This window comes from Crotalus tigris, unplaced genomic scaffold (assembly GCF_016545835.1).
Source record: "Crotalus tigris isolate CLP2741 ecotype Arizona unplaced genomic scaffold, ASM1654583v1 scf7180000017683.1919423, whole genome shotgun sequence".
NCBI classification, from domain to species: Eukaryota; Metazoa; Chordata; class Lepidosauria; order Squamata; family Viperidae; genus Crotalus; species Crotalus tigris.
In genome coordinates, this window is record NW_024096563.1 from 38,974 (window position 1) to 65,000 (window position 26,027).

At 44.8% G+C, this 26,027-nt stretch overlaps 1 protein-coding gene across 1 annotated transcript in view; it reads left to right on the forward strand.

Moving 5' to 3' along the window:
• Positions 1-13,897: 13,897 nt before the first annotated feature.
• The window catches only part of TBC1D21 (TBC1 domain family member 21), a 22,331-nt gene continuing 10,201 nt past the window's right edge, over positions 13,898-26,027 (forward strand). The window contains exons 1-5 of the mRNA XM_039337498.1: positions 13,898-14,139; positions 16,974-17,081; positions 20,542-20,645; positions 20,907-21,001; positions 25,853-25,963. Coding sequence (XP_039193432.1) covers positions 14,047-14,139; positions 16,974-17,081; positions 20,542-20,645; positions 20,907-21,001; positions 25,853-25,963 — 511 coding nt within the window. The 5' untranslated portion in view covers positions 13,898-14,046. The remainder of the gene's footprint in view (positions 14,140-16,973; positions 17,082-20,541; positions 20,646-20,906; positions 21,002-25,852; positions 25,964-26,027) is intronic.

The window sequence follows — 26,027 nt, forward strand, 5'->3', positions numbered from 1 at the left end:
TCCAGGCTTGCAAGGCATGGAATCCCACTAACAAACAGGAATCCAAGTTCTTCGAGCACATAGCGTGTGCCTCGGTGGCCTCACATCCAGGACAGAGAATCTGCTATGCAAAGGAAGAGCGTGGACATTCTCGACCAAATTCATTTGCGTTTGGTGTCGATGGAAATTGAATTCTGAAGTGCAGACGCTTGCTGCGGATGGAGTAAATTAAAGGGTGTAACGGCTTTGCCATATTAAGCAGGATTTGGAAGAACTGATGGCATTTAGGACTAAACAATAAAGCATTTCTGCACCCAAAGCCCCTCTATACGTAGAGTCAAATCAATGAGACTTTCAGCCCTTATTTTAGGAGTTGGACTAGAAGATCTTCAAAGCCCTTTTCAACTCCATTATTCTATTCCTGTGGTGGCGAACCTATGGCACGGGTGCCACAGGTGGCATGCAGAGCCTTCTGTGGGCACGTGCACTGTCACCCCAGTCTTAGGCCTTCAGCTGGGTTTTATAAAACCTTTTTGCTTTAGGCCTCCGCCGCCGTGTGCCAAAAAAAAGGTTCAATCAATCAATTTCAACTTCTCGCGAGAAAAAAAAAAGATCTCACAAAGATGGAATTGATTGATTGAACTTTTTAGTCCCACCCAGTCTGCCATTCTCACTGAAACAACACCCATCCAATGGGCCATGCCCACCCGGCACCTGATGATACATAAGTGGGTTTTGGGTTGTAGTTTGGGCACTCGGTCTCTAAAAGGTTCACCGTCACTGGTCTACCCTATTCTAGATCCCCAGTGAACATGGTCCTATAACTAAATAATTATATTTTCAGTATGCTAGTAATGTGTTTTCATAACAAACACACGGAGGCTGCTCCCGGAATGACATTTTTCCAAAAGGGATGCTAAGAGAGGATAAAGAAGAACAGAAACCAGGATGAATTAGAAGTGACTCCAGCCCGTTTGATAAATTCAAGAGAGGAATGATGAGAACACTTTTTTTTTCCCCAGCTCAGATTAAAATCGACAGCAGAGGGGGAAAGATGAACTTGCCTGGTCAGTTTGTTTCACACGTCACGTCTAAAAACTTCCCAAGCTTCAGGTTTCGAAGCCAAGGTATTAGTATTCTTAATCTTTCCTAATTAATTAATGTATGCCTCGGATGAAGCAACAAAATGGATTTCGAAGCAACAGTTCAGAAACTAACAAGAGAACAGAAATAGATACCGGCATCTCTCGTTTTATCGTGCTTTGCTTTATTGTGTTTACAGATATTGCTTTGTTGTTGTTTTTTAACAAGACCCTTCACCAGCAGGAAGATTACAACTGACTAAAGGCTCAGGGGATGATTAGCATGTTTTAGCAATCAAGTATTTTTTTAATTAAGGTATGTACGTTTGTTTAGACCTCATGTTACTGCACACTGAGTTGACTACAGCATAGAGTAGACATCACTTTTACGTGCACTAGAAAACCAGAGGAAACTTCGTGTGGCTTTCTTTATGGCAATAGTCTGGGACTGAACCCTAAATATCTGAGATAGGTCTATACTGAATATTACTATGTATGTAATGAATTAATAGAAGGAACCACCTAGGAAGCAGCAGCCTGGACAACTTAGGTCTCTTCTTCCATTTATACAAAATTGACCACCAGAATTACCATTTGGAAGACTATTGAGAAATTGTCATTTAAGAGTAACATGCATTTGTCCTTCCTTCCTTCCTTCCTTCCTTCCTTCCTTCCTTCCTTCCTTCCTTCCTTCCTTCCTTCCTTCTTTCCTTTCTTCCTTCCTTCCTTCCCTTCCATCTCCCTCTTCCTCTTCCTTTCTTCCTTCCTTTTTCCCTCCCTTCTTCCTCTCTATCTCCCTCCACTTATTCTCCTTCTATTTCTTTCTTTCTTTCCTTCCTTCCTGTCTTCCTTCCTGTCTTCCTTCCTTCCCTTCCATCTCCCTCTTCCTCTTCCTTTCTTCCTTCCTTTTCCCTCCCTTCTTCCTCTGTATCTCCCTCCACTTATTCTCCTATTTCTTTCTTCCTTCCTTCCCTTCCATCTCCCTCTTCCTTTCTTCCTTCCTTTTTCCCTCCCTTCTTCCTCTCTATCTCCCTCCACTTATTCTCCTTCTATTTCTTTCTTTCTTTCCTTCCTTCCTGTCTTCCTTCCTGTCTTCCTTCCTTCCTTCCTTCCTTCCTTCCTTCCCTTCCATCTCCCTCTTCCTCTTCCTTTCTTCCTTCCTTTTCCCCTCCCTTCTTCCTCTCTATCTCCCTCCACTTATTCTCCTATTTCTTTCTTTCCTTCCTTCCTTCCCTTCCATCTCCCTCTTCCTTTCTTCCTTCCTTTTTCCCTCCCTTCTTCCTCTCTATCTCCCTCCACTTATTCTCCTTCTATTTCTTTCCTTCCTTCCTTTCCTTCCTTCCTTCCTTCCTTCCTTCTATCCATCCATCCATCTTTCTCTACCTCTTCCTTCCTTTTCCCCTTCCTCTCTATCTCTATCCACTTACCTCCCTTCCTATTTCTTCCTTCCTTCTCTCCCTCTCCTCCTTCACCTTCCTTTTACCACTTTCCTCCCTCCGTCCCTCCCTCCCTCCGTCTCCATCTTCCTTCCTTCCCTCCTTCTCCCTTCCCATCCCTCCTTCTGACAGGAGATTAAGTACATTATCCTAACACAGCCACCCAAAATGAACTGCTGGGCTGATCTCATCTACAGTGTGTTTCTACATGAAGAACAAGAGTTCCTGGGAGGGCAAATGAGATTCTGGGAGCCCTAATTAGCATGCAGTGCTGGTGAGAGGAGCGGAAGGACTCTGCCAGCTCGCTTAATCACCTCGCTGCCTTTGAGGTCTGCTGGAACGCTTCCATCAGGGGCAGAGACTGATGCCCTGTGTGAAGTATTTGCAGTACCCCCAAGCTTTGGCCCAGAAGCTCTCAAGGGTTCCACCTTGGCCAGGAGACTTGGCACAACTCTCAGGCCTCTTTCTGCAGAGCTAATTTATTTAATGATATATTGATTGCCCTTCCACCACCTACTGGCTCTTCGAAATTAGCTCAGGCTTTCAGTAATGCCCTACATGAAAGCTGATGCTAATTTGCCCTATGCCTTCCACCCAGCCAAGCTCTGCAGCTCTGAAATTGCATCTTTTCCACTGGAAATAACAGCAACTACACAAACATGATGAAGTCAAGGATTCAACAGGGCTCTTCTCTTCTCTTCTCCTCTCCTCTCCTCTTCCTGTATTCTCTTCTCCTCTCCTCTCCTCTCCTCTCCCTGTATTCTCTTCTCTTCTCCTCTCCTCTTCCTGTATTCTCTTCTCTTCTCTTCTCCTCTCCTCTTCCTGTATTCTCTTCTCTTCTCTTCTCCTCTCCTCTTCCTGTATTCTCTTCTCTTCTCTTCTCCTCTCCTCTTCCTGTATTCTCTTCTCTTCTCCTCTCCTCTTCCTGTATTCTCTTCTCCTCTCCTCTCCTCTTCCTGTATTCTCTTCTCTTCTCCTCTCCTCTCCTCTTCCTGTATTCTCTTCTCCTCTCCTCTCCTCTTCCTGTATTCTCTTCTCTTCTCTTCTTCTATTCTTTCTCTTCTATTCATTCTCTTCTCTTCTATTTTCTATTCCATTCCATATATTCTATTCTGTTCTGTTCTGTTCTATTATTATTTTCTGATCCTATCCTATCCTATTCTAATTTCCTTTGAGCTGACAACCCAGAGAGATGGTCCACCATTCATTGGTCTCAGCAACTTGCTCGCTCTCTCTATCCCTCTCTCTCTCTCTCTCTCTCTCTCTCTCTCACACACACACACACACACACATACACACACACACACACACACACACTGGTACACTTATTCTGAGATGGCTCTAGAGGAGACAAAATGGGAAACTCAAGAATCAAAGACAACAAGAAAAAGAAGGAAACAAGATCGATCCACTTGTCCTGGAAAACATTTGGAACAGAAAGAAGAGAAAAGATAAACAAGATTCACCTCACGTCACACGCCTGGAGCAAAAGAAATGCAAAGTAAAGAATGTCTGACAAGCTGTGGTCTCCTCCAGAAATATTTCACTTTTGTTTTTAAGTACCAAGCAAAACATGTGAATAGATATTTTTAAATGAAAAACGAAGGAGGCCAGAAACAAATAAAAAAAAAAAACTACCTGGAGTACAACTGTACCCAAAACGACGTGGACATTACTACATTACTCATATTTTAAACGAATGAAGTCTTGACCACACAGAATCATAAGGTTAAGTCTTTCCTTAACCATTTGAAAGCTGAGAGTTGTCATTTGCCTCTGGTGCAAATGGATCTTTTTCCAGGGTCTCTACCTACAACACATTCATGGAACACAGCAGACTTTCCTTTGTTTTCTTCTTCTTGTGTGCCATATCTGTTATCGGACGTTGGCGATCATGTTGGCGATCCTGTTTTTATCAGCATCCGCACGAAAAAGTGCTGCTAAGTTTTGTCCGAACCGGTCCCTGTGATTTTGAAGCCACGATGTTCTTCTTCTGCCTGGACCTCGTTTGCCTTCCATCTTTCCCTGGAGGATGAAATGGAGTACGCCGTATTTTTCTGGGTGTCGCATCACATGTCCGAAATATTCTAATTTTCATTTTTTTAATTGTTTTGATGATTTCTCTTGGCTTTCCCAGGCGGCTTATCACCTCCTCATTTCTGATCTTGTCAACACAGCTTCTACATAACAACCGCCTGTAAATCCACATTTCAAATGCTTCTAGTCTCTTCAGGTGGCCTTCTGTCAGAGACCCACTCTCTGCTCCATAGAGCAGGATAGAAAAAAGCTCTGTGGGGGTTCCAGGCTCCCCCTAAGAGTTCCCTTGTTTTAGGAACTTAAATTCCACAAAGCTTTTACATCAAGAACGGTTGCTGGAATTGGGGCTGTCCAGCTTAATGAAAAGAAGGAGCAGGGGTGACACGATAGCCATGTTCCAATATTTGAGGGGCTGCCACAAAGGAGAGGGGGGAGGGTTGACCTCTTCTCCAAAGCACCAGAAGGCTGGACAAGAAGCAGTGGATGGAAGCTAATCAAGAAGAGAAGCAACCTAGAAATAAGGAGAAATTTCAATTAATCAATGGAACGGCTTGCCTCCAGAGGTTGTGGGTGCTCCATCGTTGGAGGCTTTCAAGAAAAGTTTGAACTGGATTGAACACTTTATTTGACCAAGTATGATTAGACACATGAGGAATTTGTCTCCAGTACAGAAGCACTCAACCATTTGTCCAGGATAGTATAAGGCAGTGACGGCAAACCTTTTAGAGACCGAGTGCCCAAACGTCAACCCCAAACCCACTTATGTATTGCTGGGTGCCAGGTGGCCATGGCCTGCTGGGTGGGTGTGGCTACAGTGGTCATGGCAGATGGGTGGGCGTGGCCAGGGTGGCCATGGCCAGCTGAATGTTGGAGGAACGTCTGTGGGGGCCGGGTAGGGTTGGGGGAGATCCAGGGATCTCTGGCGGGTGAGACGGTGGGCAAGAGGCTGGTTCCATGGGGTGAAGCGAGGCAAGGCGAGGTAGGGTGGGGGTGCCATGTCGCAGGGCAAGGCAAGGCAGGGGCCGGGGTGGCTGCTGCCTGACACCATCGGCCCCCGCACACAGAGGCCAGCAAGTGCATGGATGCTGGGATGCATCTGGCCATGTGGGACCTCGGCAAGTTAGCGGGCAGCTGGTTGAAGAAGATGGTTGCCATCTCTGGGCCATGGTGCACTTGCCCACAGAGGGGGCTCTGAGTGCCACCTCTGGCACGCGTGCCATAGGTTCGCCACCACTGATATAAGGACTCCTGCCTTGAGCTGGGGTTTGGACTAGAAGACCCCCAAAGTCCCTACTAGCCCTAGGATTCTATGATTCTATGATGTACACACAGCTCCAGCTGCTGACCCCAGCTTCCCCTTCTCTCTTCTCACTAGTTTCATTCTCTAGTTTGGGTAATGAAACGCCTGCAAGAAAACCACCCAGCTCAGGGAGCACTGAGGAGCACCCTCAGAAAATCCCCTGAAGGGTTAAACCCCCACCCCTTTCTCATCTCCCTTTCTTTCCATATCGCAGCACTGCAGATGTTATTCTTGGTTCTGCCCTGGGGGGAAGATTGGAAGCTGTCCTAATGTCCAGTTCTGTGTGAAGGCAGCTTTTGAGAGGTGGGGAACTTTTGAGAAAGTAGGTTGCTGAGGTCATGAAGAAAATATCTCATTTAGCTCTTCCCTTCCAAAGTTTTGGCCCAACCTGACCATCCGGCTCCTTCAGGTTTTTGACATAACAGATGCCGAAGCAGCAATTTGAGCTGCTCTCTATCTCTCCATTTGAATAAAAAAGAGATTTCTCTAAGCAGGGAATTATTCTTCCTTTTCATGTTTCTTCTCTCTTCTTAACTTATTTCAATCTTTTAAAAAAACCAAAAAAAACCACCACCTGTCAGCGGTTAGCAGAGAGTCTCCCTGATTTTGCTTGTTCCAAACTATTCTGATGGAAATCTTCCTGATAAGTTGGAACCAGTGCAAAGTACAAAAAGAAGACCACATAAAAACAGAACCAGGAGGAGGAGCTAATGCAGGATACAGAGTCTGTGTGATTTGTGATTATTATTATTTTTGGTCAAACTGTAGGAAAGGAAGATTCAGGCCACCCCAGAAAAGTGTGGAACATGAGGGGTCCTTGGTGTTCTCTGACCTTGCTTGTTTTCTTGCAGACCTTTCCTTATCCAACTAGGTAACATCATCAGTGCTAATAAGGAGTGCAGTTTGCTGTCAGTTTATAGTCTGGTGGCTTGCCCAGTCAGTGCTGGTGAGAGTGGCCTTAGAAGTTCTTTGGTTAGGCTGTTTGCTGTTGGCTCCTTTGGCAGTTTCTTGATTGGGTATTTTTGTTTCATTGTTGAGAGTCTGAAAAAGATCAGAGAAGAGCAACTAAGATGATCAAAGGCCTGGAGATCAAAATGTACAAAGAACGCCTGCAGAACTTGGGTTTGGCCAATCTAAAGAAAAGAAGAAACAGGGGAGACATGACAGCAGTGTTCCAGTATTTGAGGGGCTGCCACAAGACAGAGGGGGACAGGTAGTTCACTAGAGCACCAGAGGGAAGGACGAGAAACAATGGTTGGAAGCTGATCAAAGAGAGAAGCAACCTGGAATTAAGGAGAAACTTCCTGACAGTGAGGACAATCAACCAGTGGAACAGCTTGCCTCCAAAAATCATGGGTGCTCCATCACTGGAGATTTTTAAGAAGAGGCTAGACAGTCACTTGTCTGAGATGGTGTAGGTGGTCAAACAAGGACATGGAGTCAGAAAATGAAGTGTTTTGCTTAATGGAGAGGAGGACTGTAGGGTCCTTGGTGCTCTCTGAGCTTGGTTGTTTTCTTGCAGACATTTCATTACCCAACTAGATAACATCATCAGTGACAGAAAGGAACGTGGTTTGTGGAGAGGAGGACTGTGGGATCCTTGGTGCTCTCTGAGCTTGGTTGTTTTCTTGTAGACATGTCATTACCCAACTAGGTAACATCATCAATGATAGAGGTCCCAGCATCAGTGATGTTACCTAGTTGGGTAATGAAATGTCTACAAGAAAACAACCAAGCTCAGAGAGCACCAAGGACCCCGCAGTCCTCCTCTCCATTAAGCAAAACACTTCATCTTCTGACTCCATGTCCTTGTTTGATCACCAATTGTCCATACTTGTTTGCAGTTGCTGGTAGCTTTCCTGTCCTTCACAACTGTTCCACGGGAGTCATCCTGTCATCCTGTTCCACAGGAGCCATTCACAACATACAATGCAAGGACTGCAACAACCACTATGGAGGACAAAGAGGCAGAAGCCTGGCAGAATGCATCCATGAACATCAGCTAGCAGTCAGAAGACATTTCATTACCCAGCTAGGTAACATCACTGATGCTGGGACCTCTATCATTGATGATGTTACCTAGTTGGGTAATGAAATGTCTGCAAGACAACAACCAAGCTCAGTGTAAGGACTCACCCCACTTTGCATCTTAAGAAGACAGAACTCTTGGAGTATTTCTTCCAACAGGCATCCTTTATTAAGAGAAAATGGTTGCAGGCGTTCTAGACAGGACCTGGGGCCCAGGCCCTACGGTTCAAGGTTTTAAGGGGTCCCCAGCAGCCCCACCCCACCCCACCATCTTTCCAGCAACAATTACATTTCCGCCCCCTTTTTCCTCACTGCCGGCGGGAGACTTCAGAGAGGAGTAGATGAAAGTAGATGAAAGTAGATGAAAGCTGATGGGCCCTATTGTTATGGTTAGTCCTTTTGGTGATATCCACATTCAGTCCCTTTGAAGTTTTAACAAGGAAGTGAGGGCCATAAAACCCCATTGCTCACCCCCCCTTCCCCTTCATCGTATGACAGAATCCAGAGAGGGCAGAAATGGGGTTTTCCATAGTCGATAACTAGAGATGAAATATAATTGTATTCTGACACTCAGAGAGCACCAAGGACCCCACAGTCCTCCTCTCCACAAACTCCATTCCCTTCTGTCACTGATGATGTTATCTAGTTGGGTAATGAAATGTCTACAAGAAAACAACCAAGCTCCGAGAGCACCAAGGACTCCAACAGTTCAACCTTGTGCTACAAGTATTCTTTTCCAGTGTGTGGATGTAACCATAAACTTTCATATCCTGAAGAAAGGAAGGCCATTACAGTGTATGGAAGACTTCAGTGAGGTAAATGAGAAAAAAGGGGAAGGATATAGCAAAAAAAAAATAGTTTTCTTAACTTTCTTCTGCTGTTAATTTATTCATTCTGCCTTACGCCTCTGTGAATCTTTCTTTACAAGAACTAAAAAAGCACTTCCCCCTTATTAATTATTGTATTGGGTTTTTAATATAAAGAGCAAGAAATTGTATCCACATAAAACTTTTTGAGAACAACCTCTTTTCAACCCGGTACATTTATAACAGTCATCTACTTTCCAGAAAATATCTATCTCTTCATTATAATCACCTAGGGGTTTTTTTTTTCCTTTGTATAATTTAACAATAGAAGGGAAATTTATATTCCAGGAAAGAAGGACTGAAGAGACTGAGAACGCAGGAGATACTTACAGGCTCAGCTTTTTGTTAAAAGAAAATCAATGCCTAAGCAAAACATTAAATTGTGATGCGGTGCTAATTATTAATAAGATTCACTAGTTATGGGAGAAAGAGAGGTTTGGCAAGATTCCCAATTCCACTCTCCTTCCATTGTGGAAAAAAAAATAACAGGCTGAATGTGGAAATTTGTTGCCTAAATTTTACAATCAAGAGTTTGAAAGTGGTTTAGCCGGAGACTGGATCCGGCAATCATTAGTATCTTAGCACCTTCAACCCAAACTTTAGATGCCATTGCCTGTTAGGTTTTGAAGACAGTCAAGGACAATTTGGGGCATGAAATCAAATATCTTGTGTTACGGAGCTCCCTTCTTTAGAGAATGTTCAAATAAGGGGACAACAGAATATTCTAAAAGAGATTTTGGTGTGTGTGTGTGTGATAAATTTAATATCAGCTCCAGGAAATCATCACATGACATCTGCTTCTTGTGAAACTCCTTCCAAGTCAATTGTTGTCATCTCCACTACATTCAAGGAGCAGAATCAGAATCAAAATAGAGCTAGAAGAGATCTTGGAGGTCTTCTAGTCCAACCCCGGGCTCAAGCAGGAGACCCTATACCAGACATGTCAAACTCACGACGTCACGTGACGTCACACGACGTATCGGAGCTTTTTCCCCATTGCCGACAATGGGGTGGGCGTGGTTTCCTCGTGACGTGTCCAGCCCGCAGGCCGGCAGTTTGACATCCCTGCCCTAAACCATTTGAGACAAGTGGCTGTCCAGTCTCTTCTTAAAAGCCTCTACTAATGGAGTACCTACAACTTCCAGTGGCAAGCTGTTCCAATGGTTGATTGTTCGCACTGTTAGGAAGTTTCTCCTTAATTCCAGGTTGCTTCTCTCCTTGATTAGTTTCCATCCATTGTTTCTTGTCCTGCCTTCAGGTGCTTTGGAGAATAGGTGGACCCCCTCTTCTTTGTGGCAGCCCCTCAAATACTGGAATATTGCTATCACATCACCCCAATTCTTTTCTCTAGGTTGGCCATACCGAGTTCCTGCAGCCGTTCTTCATATGTTTTAGTCTCCAGGCCTTTAATCATCTTAGTTGTTCTTCTCTGCACTTTTCCCAAAAGATCTGTTTTGCGATGTGGAGACCAAAACTGGATGCAGCATTCCAGATGTGGTCTTGCTAACACTTCATTTGATTTTGATTCTATGCCTCTGTTTATATAAACAAGGATTGTATTAGCTTTTTTTGGTGGCTGCTGCACATGGACGGCTCGTATTTAAGTGATTATCCATTAGCACTGTGAGGGACCATTTCAGATTGCCTCTGCTAAACATAACATTAAAATCACACTGTTCTTACTAACATCTCTCTAAACAGCAGCCAGGAACATTTGCCAATGAGTACAACTGTTGACTGGAGTAGCAGATGGTTACAAGAGGTAGGTCTGTGTCACACCAGTTGTTGTCCTCATTCTTTGTGCCTGGCTTTTATGCTTTATGTGAGACTTGCCCAAATCCAGGCTAGTACAAATTAAGTCAGTTAATTTTCTCTTTGTATTTAGGGGAATTCATTCTACTCTAGCCCCAAAGAGACAACCTTAGCTAGTTGATAGAGATAAAGCTTTGTTAGAGATTGCCACATGCTTACAAGAAAGATTAATCACAATTACTTTGAAGTAAATATCGTTCAACCTAGCACTTAGTACTGGCTGGCTTCTGAAAATCCCATCAGTCAGTGTACATCAAATTAACCATGGTATTATTAACTGTTGCCAGCTAACTTAAAAAAGTATTATGAAACAACTTCAATGTATCACATCAATTACATCACCTGATAACTGGTTGTGTATTTCTAAAAGAAGGATCTTGATCAGCCAACCCATGGCTTATTTCCACCTTGAGGTTCTAGAGGACATCCCAGTTATGCCTTTCCCTAGAGCTGGTGTCCTTATTCGGTTGAGTTCACCTCATAAACTAAGCCATAGTGTGTCTTGACTTGGCCAAAGGTCAAATCCTGACCCAGGACTGGCTTCATCCAATATGCTAAACTGGACTTGGAATCTGGTATAAAATCCAGTGCAACTAACCTGGATGGAGCAATGATTTGGTTTTATATAATGACATTTCTTATGATCCAGGACCCCATGTCATGATTTTTACTGTTAGAAGGGATGGGATCAAAACCTACACCCCCTCCCTCCCTCCCTCCCTCCCTCCCTCTGTCATCTTCCTTCCTTTCCTTCTTTCCTTCTTTCCCTCTCTTTCTCCTACCATCCTGGTCCAAAATTAATACAGTGACTAGAGTTAGAGCAATGCTTCTCAACCTTAAGATGGGTGGCTGGGGAATTCTGGGAGTTGAAGTCTACCCATCTGAAAGGCGTCAAAGTTAAGAAACCCTGCAGTTGGGGATCTAGACGTCTACCCTGTTTTACATTCTTGAAACATATATTGCAAGCAAAGTGCATTCTTTTCCCATCCAAGTCTCATTTTGAATGGATCTGTCTGCTAATCCTTCCCTGTCTATTAACTGTCCCTAGAGTTCAAAGGGGTTTTTTTTCTCTCCACAGTTGTCCCACCCTATTGTTCCACACCTCTGCTTTCATACCTTCCCATCCATTTGCAGCTTGTTTTGTTGTTATTTCTTTAGCAAAGAAAAACTCTGTTATTATTCACATCTGCTTGAAATCCACATATGGGCATCAGGATTGACCTTCATGGCTACACCAAAGACATCTATCCAAACCTAGACACATACATCAGATCCACTTTAGAATACAATGGCTAGCATCTCTCACTTGCTAACCAACATGCTCAGTAACTGAGAGGTTACTGTGATGAATATTAAAGGGCAACTGGGACAGTTCAATTCCTACAGCTGAGTGTTTGTTTATTTAAATGTATTAGCTGCCCAACACCAATAGACTGTAGGCAGTTTCATTTCTGAACAAATAAAGATTCAGGAAACTATTTAGTAAATAGTCCCCTGCAAGCATCTCCAGTTACAAAATCTCCACCTTGTATTTATCTAAACAATGTGTATAGCCACTCATCTCATGTAGTTGATTCTGGGTAGCTTACAATACACTGAAGTGATACAATAACACACGCACATGCCCAAATTAACACTCTTTCAACCACAGAACATTCTGTAACCAGTGCCACTTAAGTTACTCATCCTTGCAATCATTTGGCCATTCAGCTAGGCTTTCCTTGAACCTTGGCCAGGCCCTTGAAAGAATCAGAATAAGAATAGAGATGGAAGGGACAACTAGTCCAACCTCCTGCTCAAGCAGGAGACTCTATACCACTTCACACAGGTGGCTGTCCAGTCTTTTCTTACAAACCTCCAGTGATGGAGTACCTACAACTTTTGAAGGGAAGCTGTTCCATTGTCTCATTGTTCTCACTGTTAGGAAGATTCTCCTGAATTCCAGGTTGCTTCTCTTCTTGATTAGTTTCCATCCGTTGTTTCTTGCCTTGCCTTCTGGTGCTTTGGAAAATAAGTTGACCCCCTCCTCTTCGTGGTAGCCCCTCAAATATTGGAATATTGCTATAATGTCACCCCTACTCCTTCTTTTCTCTAGACTGGCCAAACCCAAATCCTGCTATCATTCTGCATATGTTTCTGAAAGATTAACCAGGATGAGGCCAACCAAACCTCAGAGGGGCAGCTACTCCAGAGGATGGAGGCCACAACAGAGAAGACACCTCTCCTAGGTCCTGCTAGATGACACTGCTTCTACAGAAGGGATCTGGGACCTGAAAAGCAGCTCCTGAGCAGTTATCAGTAAAAGATCTGTTTCCCTCCACAGCCCAAGAAAGCTATTAGAAAGAGAATCAGAACATTTGTACCCTGAAGAAACGAGGATATATTGCTTTAAAATGGAGAATAATTCAGTTGTTGAAATTTCTGTAAACCCATCCCCTTTGTCTCAACGCATCTTGCTAAAGAGACGATGTGGCAATCTTGCTTGGAAAGAATCACTTTAGGCTAAGAAGACTTACACTGGGTTTGCACACTAAGTGACAAATAAACAAATGAGCCCCCATGATGTTATCTAGTTTGGGTAATGAAACATCTGCAAGAAGATAACCAAGCTCAGAGAGCACCAAGGACTCCACAGTCATCATCATCCTCCTCTTCCTCTTCCTCCTCCTCCTCCTCGTCCTCCTCCTCCTCTTCCTCTTCTTCCTCCTCCCCCTCTGCTCCACCCCTACTCCCTTCTAGCACTGATGATGTTACCTAGTTTGGCAATGAAACATCTGCAAGAAAACAAGCAAGCTCAGAGAGCACCAAGGACCCCACAGTCTTCCTCCTCCTCCTCCTCTGCCTCCTCTTCCTCTGCCGCCTCCTCCTCTTTCTCCTCCTCCTCCCCTACTCTCTTCTAGCACTGATATGTTACCTAGTTGGGTAATAAAATGTCTGCAAGAGAACAAGCAAGCTCAGAGAGCACCAAGGACTCTACAGTCTTCCTCCTCATCATCTGCCTCCTCTCCTTTCTCCTCCTCCTCCTCCTCCTCCTCCTCCTCCTCCTCCTCCTCCTCCTCCTCCTCCTCCTCCCCTACTAGCACTGATATGTTACCTAGTTGGGTAATGGTCTGCAAAAAAACAAACAAGCTCAGAGAGTACTAAGGACCCCTCAAAAAAAAAAAAAAAAACCTCAGACTTCAGTGGACTTGCTAGCCAGGTTGAGCAAACTCATCCAGTGAGTTTTCAAGATTGACGTTCAGCTTGATTCTAGAACTCCCAGGTCCACCAAATCCTTTCTTCAACCATCTGCTTTTTCCATTATGACCTCAGGCCTCTGTTGACTTCACAGTGCTACGGAAACCTACTGTTGTTCCGAAAGCAGAAAAAGTCCCTGCCTCATCTATCCATGGGCTATTTTACTGGATAGAAAGAGGGAGAAAAGCTCAAAAAGAGAGCCTGGCTTCTTTGAAGGTAGGAAGCGAATGCAGATCTTGCTAAGCTTGGATGAGGACAAACATTGAGAGATGAAGGAGAGGATGGAGAGCGAAAGGTTTAAAAGCCCCACCTCATCGGAAGAGGAACTCAAAGGATTCAGTGCATCTGTCTCAACATTATTAGTAAGTTGCTGTCTTTAATCCTTGTTGTTGTTGTTAGTTGCGAAGTCGTGTCCGACCCATCGCAACCCCACGGACAATGTTCCTCCAGGCCTTCCTGTCCTCTACCATCTTCTGGAGTGCATTTAAGTTCACGCCTACTGCTTCAGGGACTCCATCCAGCCATCTCATTCTCTGTCGTCCCCTTCTTCTATTGCCCTCCATCTTTCCCAGCATTAGGCCCTTCTCCAGTGAGTCCTTCCTTCTCATTAGGTGGCCAAAGTATTTGAGTTTCAACTTCAGGATCTGGCCTTCTAAAGAGCAGTCAGGGTTGATCTCCTCTAGGACTGACCGGTTTGATTGCCTTGCAGTCCAGGGGACTCACAGGAGTCTTCTCCAGCACCAGAGTTCAAAGGCCTCCATTCTTTGGCGCTCAGCCTTTCTTATGGTCCTTGAGTTCCACCCAAAAGCCCATCATGGCCTATAACTCAGAAGAAGATCACATGGGACATTCTCCTATTCTTCTCTTGAGGTCCCCATCAGAACAACAGAATAACGAATAACAGAATTGAGAGGGACCTTGAAGGTCTTCTAGTCTGACCTCCAACTCAAGCAGGACAAATGGCTGTCCAATCTCTTCTTAAAAACCTCCAATGTTGGAGCACCCACAACTTCTGGAGGCAAGACCAGAGCAGACTTTATGGAACCATTATTATTCTAGAAAGTAAGGTGGTTTCTACTGCTGTTTTCTCAGTAGGTTTTGCAACGTTCTCCATTTCCACACTGACACTTCTTTTTCCCACCTGAAACAACTCCTGCGCCTTAAAGTTGAATCCCATTATTTCTTTTTTTCGATTCCAGGAGCTGCAGACCTTCTGTGATTTTAATGAGATTTGCTTAAATGGTCCCTCTACCTGATTCCATCGGTTTTATTCCCCCCCCCCCACAAGTTCCTCTCACCAGTTGTTTGCAACTAATTATGCATTCAATCTGTGTCGACCCCTGGTAACTAAATCTCATTTACAAATATCTCTTAGCTCAGGCTTTCCAATCGGAAAATTCACTGCTATAGAAAGGCAAGGAATGAGAAACACGACAAAGCTGTCAATACGCACCTTGCCACAATTGATGCTCACGCACAATGCAGCCGCATGTATAGGCCTGCGTGTCTAGAAACAGGTAGCCCTCGACGTACAACCAAAACGGGCCCCCCAAATTCATATTGTTAAGTGCTGCATTTGTGAAGCGGGTTTTGCCCCGTTTTACGCCGTTTCTTGCCACAGTGGTTAACGAATCACTGCAGTGGTTAAGTTAGTAACCCAGTTGTTGAGTGACTCTGGCTTCCCCACAGTGACTTTGATTGTCAGAAGGTCGCAAAAAGGGGATCACATGACCCCGGGACATTGCAAGCATCATAAATATGAGTCAGTTGACAAGCATCTGAATTTTGATTGCTGCAGTGGTCACAAGCGTAACAAATAGTCAAAAGTGACTATTTTCAGTGCCATTGTAACTTCGAACAGCCACAAAATGAACTGTTACAAGTCGGCAACTACATGTCCATATGCCCTTCCATACCAATAGTCTACTGCATGTTATGAAGATCTTGCATGGGTTTCAGGCAATGTTCACATGGATCCCCCAGGTGAAATCTCTTCAAACATCTGTCCTTTTTATTACACCTGACTCTTCTTCCCTTCCATGGCCTTTGTCTGCGGTGTAGAGATCCTCTCAATAAACATTGTGGAGCACGTCCCCAAGGAGCTTTTTCAAAAGGCAACTGGGCTTTCTTTTTTCCTTGAAGACTAAGCAAGGAGAGAAGCAACCTAGAACTAAGGAGAAACTTCCTGACAGTGAGAACAATTAACCAGTAGAACAACCTGCCTCCAGAAGCAGTGAATGCTCCAATATTGGATATTTAAAGAAGAGAATGGACAGCCCTTTGTCTGAAATGGGATAGGGTTTCCTGCCTGAGCAGGGAGTTGGACTTGATGACCTCCAAGGTCCCTTCCAACTTTATTTTTTATTATTATAAGAAAGCAGAGAAGCAACCTAGAACCAAGGAGAAACTTCCTGACAGTTAGAACAATTAACCAGTGGAACAACCTGCCTCCAGAAGCGGTGAATGCTCCAACACTGGATGTTTTTAAGAAGAGACTGGACAGCCATTTGCCTGAAATGGTGTAGGGTTTCCTGCCTGAGCAGGGGGTTGGACTAGATGACCTCCAAGGTCCCTTCCAACTTTATTTTTTATTATTATAAGAAAGCAGAGAAGCAACCTAGAACCAAGGAGAAACTTCCTGACAGTTAGAACAATTAACCAGTGGAACAACCTGCCTCCAGAAGCGGTGAATGCTCCAACACTGGATGTTTTTAAGAAGAGACTGGACAGCCATTTGCCTGAAATGGTGTAGGGTTTCCTGCCTGAGCAGGGGGTTGGACTAGATGACCTCCAATGTCCCTTCCAACATTATTATTATTATTATTATTATTATTATTATTATTATTATTATTATTATTATTATTATTATTCCATAATGTGAAAATTCCCCCAATTAGTCCTTTGTTAGGTCTCCTTCCAGCCTGTGTAAAAACCTTTTGGTGTGCTGAATAAGGGAGGGGGAAAAAATGCTTAGCTCTCCTCCAAGGAACCATCGTACAAAGCTGAGGGGTAGACTAAGCAACAAGGCATCCTACACTGTTCCATCATAAATGTGATGTGAAAAAGACGCCGGAAAGCTTATCAGATAATAACATCCAGGATGAAATTCCTCATGCTTCTCATTTTTTCTGGGTCACCTTTATCAGTGCTTTTTTCACTGCTGACCTCCTGAGAATATGTTGATGTTGTGTTTCAGGGGATCAAGAAACTGCCCATCGATGCTGCAGAATGGGAAAGCTATTTCGACGAGAGTGGACAGATTCTCAAATCACGAAACTACATGGCCTCCCAAATTTTGGAGAGGGTGAGTGTCCTTGGAGAACAATAGAGAACGTGGTGGGGGTTGGACCTGAAGAAGATAAGATGTCCATCTTGATTCTCTTCTTTACAATTGGCTCTCTTTTTACCTGACCCCTGGCCTTATCCCAAGAGGGGCGTTTTTGAAGAGTCAGTTCCCACAAGCGTTCTGGCTGCTGTACAGGCCACATGGGGACTGTAGTTCATAAACCCCCGGAGCGTATCAGATAGGGGGATTTCTGCTTTAGTGGTTCGATTCCTAGTTTTCCACCTGAAGGAACTAATTTAAGATGAAGTTTTCCTGGGGGGGGGGGGGACTCTAATATGAAAGTCCCCTTTCTCGTGGATTCGTCATGTTTTTCTGCACGGAGGAAGCACAGTTTTTTGACTGACACAATGGGCCAAGAATCAACTAGAGATCCAGCTGTCTCCCAACACCTAATTCATGCAAAACACAATAGTTCCCCTTCTCCAAACATCTTTCTCCTATTGAAAGGTGAGGTTGCCATGGAGATCAGATACCTGGGCAACTTTAGAAGGGGAGAAAAAAAATCCTTCCCCAGAGTTCTTTTCAAGGGTGGTACAAGTAGATTTCTCCAGCCAATTTGAGGTCTGGAGAATTTGCTTTTCCAGGGATAATTCAAGGGATTAAGAAACAAGGTCGACTGGGAATGCAGAATTTCAGGTAGGGAGGGACAATAGTGGTAGCTGCTTAATTGTCCGCCTTTTAATTTGAAGGAGCAGGATCATTTTTAATTGTAGAAGTCGCTTTGTATGCCTTGCCAAAGATAATTCATTTTCATCCCATTTATCTTCTCTTTGCATCAGAGCTACCCACTGCCTAGACAGATGGGGAATAATACTGTCCAAGACAATAGCCTGGAGAAATGATTGAAGGGCCCTACAGAAATGTCCTTAATAGAAGGAAGTAAATAAAGGAAGAAGTTAAGATGCGGCTCACAGTCCAATTAACGTTTTGAAAAAGCAGTACGCCTAGACAGGCCATTGAAGCTCTAGTATTTTCTAAAACAAGAACACCTCCTGCCCACCACCCTAAAATGAAGGCAAACTAAATGACCTAATACTAAGGGAAAGGTCCAGAGTGGGAAAAATATTAAAAGCGGAGAACTGCAATTGCAGTTTTATATACTTCAGTCTTAATTTGTCCTTGATGCTCTCTGAGCCCGGTTGTTTTCTTGCAGATGTTTCATGACTTAAACTAGGTGACATCATCAGTGCTAGAAGGGAGTAGAGTGGGAGGAGGAGGAGGAGGAGGGGGGGGAGGAGGAGGAGGAGGAGGAGGAGGAGGAGGAGGAGGAGGAGGAGGAGGAGGAGGAGGAGGAGGGAGGAGGAGTAGAGGAGGAGGGAGAAGTATGGGGATGGAGTTCTTGGTGATCTCTGAGCTTGGTTGTATTCTTGCAGAAATTTCATGACCCAAACTAGGTAACATCATCAGTGCTAGAAGGGAGTGGGGTTTGGCGAGGAGGAGGAGGAGGAGGAGGAGGAGGAGGAGGGGAGGAGGAGGAGGAGGAGGAGGAGGAGGAGGAGGAGGAGGGAGGAGGAGGAGGAGGACCTTTGCTCTCTGAACTTGGTTGTTTTCTTGCAGACGTTTCATCGGTACTATGGTGTTACCTAATTTGGCTCATGAAATGTCTGCAAGAAAACAACCAAATTCAGAAAGCATCTCCACAATCATTGTCGTCGTCCTCCTCCTCCTCCTCCTCCTCCTCCTCCTCCTCCTCCTCCTCCTCCTCTTCCTCCTCCTCCTCCTCTCCACAAAACCCCCTCCCTTCTAGCACTGATGATGTTACCTAGTTTGGCTCCTTAATGCTTCCGCTCCAGGTTAAGCTCATTCGGGGTCAGCTTTTCCTTAAAGAGGCTGTGCTATTCTGACTCTCACCCTGGAGTCAGCTTCCTCTTTCCAGCTAACTCCAGGAGGTCAATGAGAAGAGTTCCCTTTTGATGGGAAGGAGGGAGAGGAAGAGAGAAAGCCAGGGGTACTTGGATGGCTGAGAAATTCTGGGAGGTCAAATCCACAAGTCTTAAAGCGGCCAAGTTTGGAGACCCTTGCTCTATACCATCAGAGTCTGGATAAACTCAGCGAACACTCCGAGTTTCTTTTAATCCTAGAGTCATTTTTTTTTAATTAGTTCCTGTTTGAAGAAAACAAAATTGCCAAGTTCCTCCACCACTATGTTCTCTTGTCTCTCTTATGGAAGCCCCACAGCAAGGGCCATTGGCACCGAGATGTTGTTTGCCAGTCTCCAAGCTGGCCGCTGTTTTTCCTGGCAAAGTGGCTTGATTGCTTCCTGAGGTTTAATTATCCTTTGGCACTTACAATTCCATTTTTGGAGAAAGCATGAGGTTAGCTATGGCTGCTCTCTTCCTCCAAGCATGCTTTGAAAGTTTCCACCAAGCCAGATATTTTCATCAGGCAGGTTATGAGCAAATCGTCGCTTTCCCAAACATGGCTCTCCTCCAGGCTTGTCAAAACTCCCAGAATCCTGAGGACAAGCCCCAACATTCTAAGCCTGCATGGACAAAGGGTGGAATTCTGGGAAATGTAGTCCTCACATCTCTGGAAGGAACCAGGTTGGAGAAATGAGCATAGATCCCGCAAGGGAAGAGGAGGTCAGATAATTCTGAAAGCAATCTCTTCCCTTTGCATTAAATGAGTTATTTTCAAAGCAACGAGATGCCTTAAAATGACATGCTAGCTGTTTATTGCTTAGTCCAGGGATGGCAAACCTTTTAGAGACCGAGTGCCCAAACTTCAACCCAAAACCCACTTATGTATTGCTGGGTGCTGGGTGGGCGTGGCCCGCTGGGTGGGCGTGGCTACAGTGGTCATGGCAGATGGGTGGGCATGGCCAGGGTGGGCACGGCCAGCCTGATGTTGCTCGTGGGGAGGGATGCCTGTGGGGGCCGGGTAGGGTTGGGGGAGATCCAGGGGTCTCTGGCGGGTGGGGAGGTGAGCAAGAGGCTGGTTCTGTGGGGTGAGGCAAGGCAAGGCGAGGTAGGGTGAGGGTGCCATGTCACAGGGCAAGGTGAGGTAGGGGCCAGGGTGGCTGCTGCCTGACACCATCGGCCCCCGCACACAGAGGCCAGCAAGCGCATGGGTGCTGGAATGCATCCAGCCACGTGGGACCTCAGCGAGTTAGCGGGTGGCTGATTGAAGATGGTTGCCATCTCCAGGGCATGGCGCGTGTGCCCACAGAGAGTGCTCCGAGTGCCGCCTCTGGCACCACTGGTCTACACAGAACTGGACGGTGCCGAAAAGAAGACTTCTCCAAGGCAGGTGGTAATGATTGACTCTGGAGCAAAATGATCTAGGATGGTTAGTCAAAATCCTTCTGTAGCAATCACACCTTTGGTGGCTTGGGAAAGAGGCTGGGGTCGCACTAAAATAAGCAACCTGAAGGTCACCGTTTCCCTCCATTTCTTTTTGAATGTTGTTTTTGTTGTAGGGATTGGATCTTTCTGTCAGATCAGAAGCTTGGAAGTTCCTCACAGGTTACTATCCTTGGAAAAGTTCCTATGATGAGAGGCTCACGACCGACAGCATGAGGCGGTGTGTAAATTAAGTCCTGGTGGGGGTAGTGCTCAGCGGTAGGTAGTAGCTCAGCCACTTCCAGATCCATTAAGAGGACTTGTGCAGAATTCTCAACTAGCACAGGGATCAACCACGCAGGCTAGGAATTGTGAGACTTGTGTCACACGAATACTTGGACAGAGCCAGGGCTGAAGAAAGTGAGATGTTCTGCTGAGCTTCTCCACATCTATCTCATCGGTTATTCAGCCTTGTCATCAATGCCTCCCTTCCCCTTTGCAGGAAAAGCTATGAGTCCCTGTGCAACATGTACACCAAGATTGAGCCACTGCTGGAGACAGAGCATCGAGACTTCACAGAAGTCCACAATGTTATACGTAAGTATCCAAGAAGGCTTAGGAGAAGGATGCCTATAGAACTGGTGATGCACCTCATTATAAGAAGATACATTTCAGGGGGGGGAAGAATAAGAAGCATGTACTTAAAATTGGTACCTATTCTATATGTCCATGGAGATCCTCAGTCATCCAGGTCATGGTTGTCCCAAAGATGCCTTTTCAAAAGGCAACTGGACTTTGTTTTTCCTTGAAGACATTTCACTTCTCATCTGGAGAACTGAAGAAGCTTCTTGGCGGAGAAGCAAAACATCTTCAAGGAAAAACAAAGTCCAGTTGCCTTTTGGAAAAAAAAGCATCTTTGGGACACGTCTATACCATAATATACTCATAAATTAATGCAGAAATGGGATAGTTGTAGGACAGTGGTGGCGAACCTATGGCACATGTGCCAGAGTTGGCACTCAGAGCCCTCTCTGTGGGCACGCATGCCATGCCCCAGAGATAGCAACTGTCCCTCTTCAACCAACCACCCGCTAACTCACTGAGGTCCCACATGGCCATCCCTCCTGGCCTCACATGCTCTCCTTTTCCCAGGCACGACCCCTGCATTGCCTCCTCAGCTGTCGGCCAGCCATCCAGCTCAGAGGTGGCTTCTCTGAACTGCTGGCGGCAGGCTGCGGAGCTCCAGAGTGTGCCTGTTGAGGGGCTGGCAGGCTGTGGCTGCTGATGGTCACTGTTGCCCCCATGCGCTCACTGGCCTCTGTATACGGGAGCTGATGGTGTCAGGCAGCAGCCGCCCTGGCCCCTGCCTCGCCTTGCCTTGCGACAATGGCACCCCAGCCCTGCCATGCTTCATCTCGCCTTACCCTGCAGGATGAGCCTCCTGCCCACCACCCCACCTTCCAGAGACCCCCTGGATCTCCCCAAACCCTGCCCACCCCCCACAGGCATCCCTCCCCATGAGCAACATCAAGGTGACCACGCCCACCTTGGCCACACTCACCCAGTCTGCCATGACCACCACAATTATACCCACCCAGTGGGCCATGCCCGCCTGGCATTCAGTGATAAATAAGTGGGTTTTGGGTTGCAGTTTGGGCACTCGGTCTCTAAAAGGTTCGCCATCACTGTTTGATCCTAATTTGTAGGAGCAAATTAACTGCTGGGCCATATTTCTTTAATTCAACTACAATGCTTCCAGGAGGCACAATTAATGGGAGTGTGAGGAGTACTGAACAAATTTGGTAAAAACGAGGAGTACCGAAAAAAAAAATTACCCATAAGGAATAAGGTAGTGAGTCACAAGGCAGCCAACACCAGCACGTTCAAGCTTGCGCATCAAGTACCAAACAAACGGTGAGTTACCAAGCCAAAAAAGTATCACGTCAAAATGTGTTGATTACCAAATTCAACAGGTTTCAAAGCAATTGAGCACCAAGGTACCACTGCATCTTTCTTTCTGTCTTTTATTACTCGTTTCCATGATTAGGATGGAAAAGAACAATATAAGAGAAGAAGCCGCTGGGGGAGGTCATTAATTATCTGTAGGGAGTTGGTGATCGAGGTAGATATTTCATTTCTTTTATTAAAGAAGCTGAATATGTCTTTTATCTCAAAAAGGCAAATCTGTCTATAACAAGACCAAGGCTACAGATGGGCACCCAGCCCCAAAGTTTTAGGTACCACCCTCAAAGTCTTTCAGCAAAAAAAAAACCCACACACAACGCTCATAGGAATGAATGGACTCACTTAACAGCCACGATGTTCACTTAATTACTGCCGCAAAAATAAAGTTATAAAATCAGGTCCGTCGTGTGGGTGCCTCGACTTACAACTGTCATGACTTAAAATGGAAATTCCAGGCTTTGTAAGTCAATAAATAAATAATAGTAATAAATAAGTAAGTCAATAAATAAATAGTAAGTCAATAAATAAATAATAGTATTGCAATAAAGGGGCTCTACACGCTGGTGGAAAAATGACCTTTCTCCTTGCTATAAGGTCCCAGTTAAAAGAGTAAAAAGCAGAAGTGGAAATGTAGAGATGGGTAACAAACTGGAAATATTGGGGAAAAGACAAGATTTTTTTCCGCTTTTTTTAAAACGCTTTTGGGGGGGAAAGGAAAAAACACACTCTCCCCTCCTCCCCAATTTTTCTGTTCCCCCCCCCCCCGGGCATTCCCATCTTTAGAAGGGGAAATATTTGGGGGGGGGGCACCATCTATCCATTCTGCAGCATTGTTCCTATATGCTGTTCTCCAGCCATTCTTTAAAAACTGCTCCCCACGTTGTTGCCAATACTTTAGTTGCCAATACTTGCTAAGCACTGATTCCTAGCTTGAACGCTGTATTATTCTAAAAGGAGATCAATAATGCCCAAAGAGAGAGACAGGATTTAAAAAGACAAGAAGAAGAAAAGAGAAGAAGGAAAAGAAGGAGGGTGAGATGGGGAGGGGGGGGGGAAAGCTAAGATGTAATTTTGAAAGAGCCAAATGGAAAAACACCTAAGAATCCATCTTCTCACGTTGGACAGAAAAGCCATGATGGATTATTATAATTTTATTCAGATCTCCTTTTCTGTCTTTTCCCAGCTGTCTAACGAAAAGAATATTAAACGATACAGCAAAATTAAGGCTACAGATCAATGAAACGGACATAAATCAAGACAAGGCAGACTCAAGGAAGATTTACAACTGAGATGGGACGCAGGCCAGGCCCTCCAGCTATAATAGATATTCTCTCTTGCTGGAGAATTCTTTAAACAGGTCACATACTAGTGAAATGTTCCCCTTTATTGCCCGTTCTCTTCCCCAGAATTGGAATCAAAAGAGATTATTTCCCCACTTTTATAGGGAGAAAAAAAAAAGAGGATGTTAGATAGCCGCTTTTCGGAGTTACCCGTTTCCAACCCACTTGGGGATTTAGTGTCTCTCAACGCCTCCACTTGGAGGTTGAAATATTTGGCTTTGCTTTAAATTGCCCTGCTGTTTGGTTCTTTTATTATTATTTTACTTCCTCAGAACAATCAATTTCAGCCTTCAGTGAGGGACTGTTTAACTTTGAGAGGGGTTACTAAATTAAGAGGTGCCAATGAGCTCTTCAGTAGCTCTACTAGGAGCAATAGGGGTGCTTAATTCAAGGAGCACCGTAGAGAGAATAATCTATCGTTCTTACTTGTGAGTAGGGATTTCTTTCCGGGTTCTCTTGAATGATTTTGAACTTCTTTTGTAATTGTTGTCTTTCTTTTTTTCTTTCTTTCCTTTCTTCCTTCCTTCTCTCCCTCCTTCCTTTTCTTTCTTTCTTTCTTCTTTGTTTTTTCTTTCTTTTCTTCCTTCCTTCCTCCCTCCCTTCCTCCTTCCTCCTTTTCTTTCTTTCTTTCTTTCTTTCTTTCTTTCTTTCTTTCTTTCTTTCTTTCTTTCTTTCTTTTATCCCACCCTTATTGTTTTTTTATAAATAACTCAAAGTGGTGAATATATCCAACACACCTTCCTCATCCTATTTTCCCCACCAAAAAGCCTGTGGGGTGGGCTGGGCTGAGGGGGAGGGATTGTCCCAAGGTCACCCGGTCAACTTTCATGCCTAAGGCAGGACTAGTAATCCTGGTAATCGGCCCATAGTCACTCAGTTTCCTTCCCTGCTTAAGGCAGGACTAGAATTCACTGTCTTCTGATGATTGGCCCAAAGTTACCCATCTAGCTTCCAGGCCTAAAGTGGGACTAGAACTCACAGTCTCCCGGTTTCTACCCTGGTGCCTTCCCCATTAGATCAAACTAGGTCTCCAGTCCTCTAGCACTCATCCAAAAGATACCCTTATATACAAGTAATAAATATATAAGGAGCACGATGGCTCCAGTCATTGGAATGCCTGGCAGGAGTTAGCAAGCCCACGTTTGAGACCCTGCGCTGGGCGGGGTTGAGCTCTCGTTCTTCGCTCCAGCTCCTGCGCATGAAAGGAGCCCCCAACTGGGCTTCCCCAGGGCAATGGTAGCATCACTGGCTAATTCTTTCAACCCAAAAGCACCTCGGTGCTTTTGATTCAAGTGCCAAATAAACATATAATTGTGCAAAACACAGTTCTACACATCAATGATTCTATTCAGTTTGGCGAGTCCCATTTCTCATTTTTCCCCTCTGGAGATTCACTTTCAATCCTAATCCCTTTTATGAGACATCATCTGTCCTTCCTTCCTTCTTTCTTCCTTCTTTCCCCTTCTTTTCCTTTTGCACTCGATTTGTGTCTGTCCTTCAAGACTTTTCAATCATACCAATTTTAAAAAAGTATAACTCGGCTGGAGCAATGCAAAGGGATTTGAAGGCGGGCTAGAATCTGCCTATGAATAAATCAGTGTCTGCTTCTGACTGCACCATCTACATAAATAAGTCAACAATGAGAGAAGGAAAAAACAACAACAATCCAGATGGAAGGGAAGGAGGAGGAGGAGGAGGAGGAGGAGAAGGAGAAGGAGAAGGAGAAGGAGAAGGAGAAAAGGGGGGTGGCATTGAAGAATTTCTTGCTAAACTTCTCTAATCTATTGCAGAAAAGGACCCTGGAATATTTTATAAGGAGTAACCAAATACTTTATCCTGGAATAAGGAGAGCAAAACGCTCTGCAGATAAAAAGGTCTTTGCCCTGAATTTGCACAAAGGAAGGGATGTCAACGGACATCAGATGTTTAGATATACACACCACGAGATCACAGTCAGGAACCAAACATATTTTCTGACCTTTCAGCTTCAACTGGAGCATAAATCATTACAGCTAGGATGAACGCCAAGTTCTGGCTTGGAGAAAATTGGCAAACTTGGAGGGGGATCTAGTAGGCCTCGTTCCTTCGACACTCGGTTTGCTTCTGGCAAGCCCTCCTGATCCTCCTTTCTTTTTCTCCACAGAGTCTGACGTTCAAAGACTTTACATCAAAGATGCTCAGGGCAACCCTCTGGTTGATAAAAAGCAACTGGAGAAGATCCTCCTGCTGAATTATGTATGCAACGTGAATGCCGGTAAGAGGAGAGAGAGGAGAACAAAACCTGAGGTCTAAATATTTTCAGCAGGATGGAGGTGATG